Raw genomic sequence first — 3,628 nt, 5'->3', positions numbered from 1 at the left:
TTTATTATGTGACTTGTTAAGCTTATTTCTGCTCCTGAACTTATTTAGGCTTGCCATAACAAAGGGGTTGAATACTTATTGACTCAAGACATTTCAGATTTTATTCTTAATAAATGTGTCTAAACATAATTCCACCTTGACTTTATGGGTTATTGTGTGTAAGCGAGTGACAAAACAATCTCTATGTATTACATTTTAAATTCAAGCCGTAACAACAACATGTGGATAAAGTCAAGGGGTGTGAATACTTTCGAAAGGCAATGTATTTGGTTGGTAGATGCCCTACTGAGTATTTTTCACCCCTTTAGCTGGGACTGGTAGAAAAGTTCACTACACGACAATATTCTCAAAATATCAGTGTCAACATGTATATATATATATTTTTTTTTWATTAAAAAAAAAATATTTATAAAAAAGTTTTCATAAATGACTCGATGCCTTTTCATTTGAAGGTTTCCTCATTACCACATGAAAGTGACGTCATCGTTTGTGGCGCTGGCAGAATACTAATGAGGTTCAAACATTCATGTGTCGAGATGGCAACAGTTGTCCACATGTTGATGAGCAGCAAATACAGTATATGATTGCTTTTTATTGTCATTTTGTGAAATCGGAAAACTTTTGCTGTGTAGTTTACAAAGTTTGKTACTTTAACATAACTTGCTAGTTTTTTTTAGCTAGATAATATAGCTAGCTACAGTAAGGTTAGTCTAGTAGCTAAGTTAGCTATCACAAATCAAGTTCTTCGGTCATGCTGTTTGTGAACTTTTCTCTTAGCTAGCTTCACCTGAAAAGTTGTCACCAAAATGTCTGCAATTAATACATACATAATGCATGTACAACTACATCATTTGTAAAGGTTTTGTTGTGCGCTAGCCAGCTATGACTCACGGGCAGTCACATGGCTAAACGGGATTTATGAGTCACAGCGCGCCTTTCTGGACGAAGACCCGCCAGACTGTAATGCCCTTTGGCTTTAACAATAGTTAACCTGCTGAATTAGCTTAACGTTTACATGCAACGAGTTCTTGTCAGCCTGTTTTGTGTTGTAAGGTAGGCTTTGCTTACTACATACTTCAAGGGCATTGAGATTCGTTGATGGGGGTAACATGTTGCTTCCTATTATAGCTAGGCTTACTTGTGTATAGGCTAAAGTTTATTGTTTGTTGTCAAATGTGGTAGATAGCTACTAATCTGACAAAAGACACGCTCTTATATCTTCAGAATTTGGACCATCATTACAGCACATCAGTGAAACATGATGAAAAAAGAGATTGCAGCAGTGGTGTTTTTCCTGAAAAGACTGATCAAAAAGGTGGAAAAGTTGGAGACCCAGAAAGTGGACTTGTTTGTGGAGCAGTTGTCTGTTGCCCTGCAGGAGAAGTTCAGGGGGCATTGGTACCCTGACAACCCCAGCAAAGGACAGGCCTTCAGGTAACTTAACTACTGATCTGACCCCAGTCTGTTGCCTTGCGCTTACTATTTTGACATCCATACTAGAAGTTTTATGAACCTCCAGTCTAGGGCATCACGAATAAGGTGCGTTTTTGATATGCAATGAATTGTATGATTGGAATTGTATGATTGGAGTTATCAATGTATTGTATACTCTACTTCGCAGGTGTATTCGGCTGAACATGTTGCAGAAGGAGGATCCAGAGTTGCTGCGGGCCTGCCAGGAGAGTGGGSTTCAGTACAAGGACCTTGGCCTGCCCAGAGAACTCACACTGTGGGTAGACCCTGGGGAGGGGTGCTGCAGGTCAGTCTGTCTTATTTAAAAGCATTGGATTTGTGTAAGTATTGGCTGGACGGTGTTAAATCATTTACAGGAGAGTGTGCAAGTGCACACTTTGGTAGATGGGTAGACAATTGGTATGCAGCCTCGGTTGTTACATTGTTTACCAGTCAAGTAACTAAATTGTACATATACATTGTGATAGAGCATCACAAGTCTTGTTGGCTTCTTCCTTTCACTATCGCGCAGGTATGGAGAGAAGAACCATGCTTTCACGGTGGCCAGTTTCTTTGGTGATGAGAATGTGACTAAGAAGGTGACCAACGCTGTGGAGAGGGTGACGTCTGATTACCACTCCAGTTCATCTTCAGATGAGGATAGTGGCCTCAGGGAAACCCATCCATCCCCTACCTGCCCCCAAAATCACCACACATACCAGGTACAACCAGTAATGTAGTGTTTCCATACAGAATACCTCCTTGGTCAGCACTGACAATGTGGGAAATATAATTGAAATTGACTCATGTTTTATTGTTCAAAGGTGATCTACCCAGCTTCTCCTTTGTGGCGTCGTCAAGTGCCCAAGCAAAAGAAGATGGGGCATGGTAAAGGATATAARGTCCCTCCACGTCCTCCTCACTATGGCTTCAGACCTCAAGGCAGACCCACCCAGCCCTTCAGACACAGACTGGGCTCTGCCTGGCCAGAGAGGGGGGCTCGGATACTGGGGTGGCACTCCAGGCCTGGCTTACTGTTAGGGACCACTGTAGCTAGTGTTGACGTTAGTATTAGCCTGTTCCAGGRCCCCAGGTTCCCTGAGGTGTTGAGGGTAACCACTAGAGCAAGCAATAGTTCATGGGTGACAGGTAGCCTAGCGGTTAAGAGTGTTGGGTCAGTAACTGAAAGGTTGCTGGTTTGAATCTCTGAGCCGACTAGGTAAAACATCTGTCCATGTTCCCTTGAGCAAGGCCCTTATTGCTCCTGTAAGTCGCTCTGGAGAAGTGTCTGCTAAGGGACTGAAATGTTAGAGGGAATTGGAGTGAAGGGGCAAACAAAGTCTACCAAGATGTCTGACCACATTTTTTTAATGTATTTTTGTAGTGKGATAGTCACTGGAATTTGTTATTTTTATGGTAAGAACATTAACTCTTTACACTTGAGATAATTTAATCGTCTGAGTAAAATAATTAGTTGTAATGGATAAGGAATATATGGATTTGATGTGTATTTTATAGCTACGAAGATATATGTACTGTATTTATTTTTGATCGGTTAATTGTATGTTACCTCCTACTGTACTGTCCATCAGTTATGTTCCAATGAGAAATTGTTTTATTTATTGAGTGTACTAATATTATGAATTGCGCTTGCCACTTAAATTGAGACATTAAACACATTTTCTAATCCTACCTCAATGCTGTTTTGATTTGACTATTCTGTAATTTTAATACTTATTGCCTTCACACCATCAGAGGCCATATCTGGTAAATATGAAATAACTTTCTATTTTAACCCATAGGCCTACTGTACACACAATCAAAAGAAGCATGTAGGTATATGGATGACGCCTGTTGAATTCAGTCTCTGATGCTGATCAAAAGCATGTTTGCAATGTCATAGGCTATGTTTTAAAGCTTTTCCAAACTATTTTATAGCTTGTCTTGTTTACAGTATTTCAAATTGTTGAACAGTAAAATGACAATTTAACTATAGGGAAGCTGTGTCCATTGTTGTATTGCTGGCTTCACGTGGTCGGGCGAAATATTGTAGGAAACTGGGAAGAGGTAAGTCCAACATGATTGTGTTCAAGCCTTTGGAAATCAAATTATTATTATTCAACTAATAAGAATTTAGCTAGCTTGATAAGCTTGCTAACATTGCTGCTAATAATAA

General features: G+C 40.0%; 1 protein-coding gene across 1 annotated transcript; it reads left to right on the top strand.

Annotated features, from left to right (window-relative positions):
• The first annotated feature begins 460 nt into the window (after nucleotides 1-460).
• LOC111951206 (protein BTG3-like) lies at nucleotides 461-2,582 on the top strand. Its single transcript, XM_023969272.2, is given in 6 exon segments — nucleotides 461-1,053; nucleotides 1,225-1,434; nucleotides 1,622-1,759; nucleotides 1,985-2,174; nucleotides 2,277-2,419; nucleotides 2,421-2,582. Coding segments are annotated over 5 exon segments (720 nt in total). The 5' UTR covers nucleotides 461-1,053; nucleotides 1,225-1,258; the 3' UTR covers nucleotides 2,494-2,582.
• Nucleotides 2,583-3,628: the final 1,046 nt, after the last annotated feature.

The sequence above is a fragment of the Salvelinus sp. IW2-2015 genome, linkage group LG23, assembly GCF_002910315.2.
Source record: "Salvelinus sp. IW2-2015 linkage group LG23, ASM291031v2, whole genome shotgun sequence".
Classification (NCBI taxonomy): domain Eukaryota; kingdom Metazoa; phylum Chordata; class Actinopteri; order Salmoniformes; family Salmonidae; genus Salvelinus; species Salvelinus sp. IW2-2015.
The sequence above is the reverse complement of the archived record's forward strand: the minus strand, read 5'-3'. Positions and strand labels throughout refer to the sequence as shown.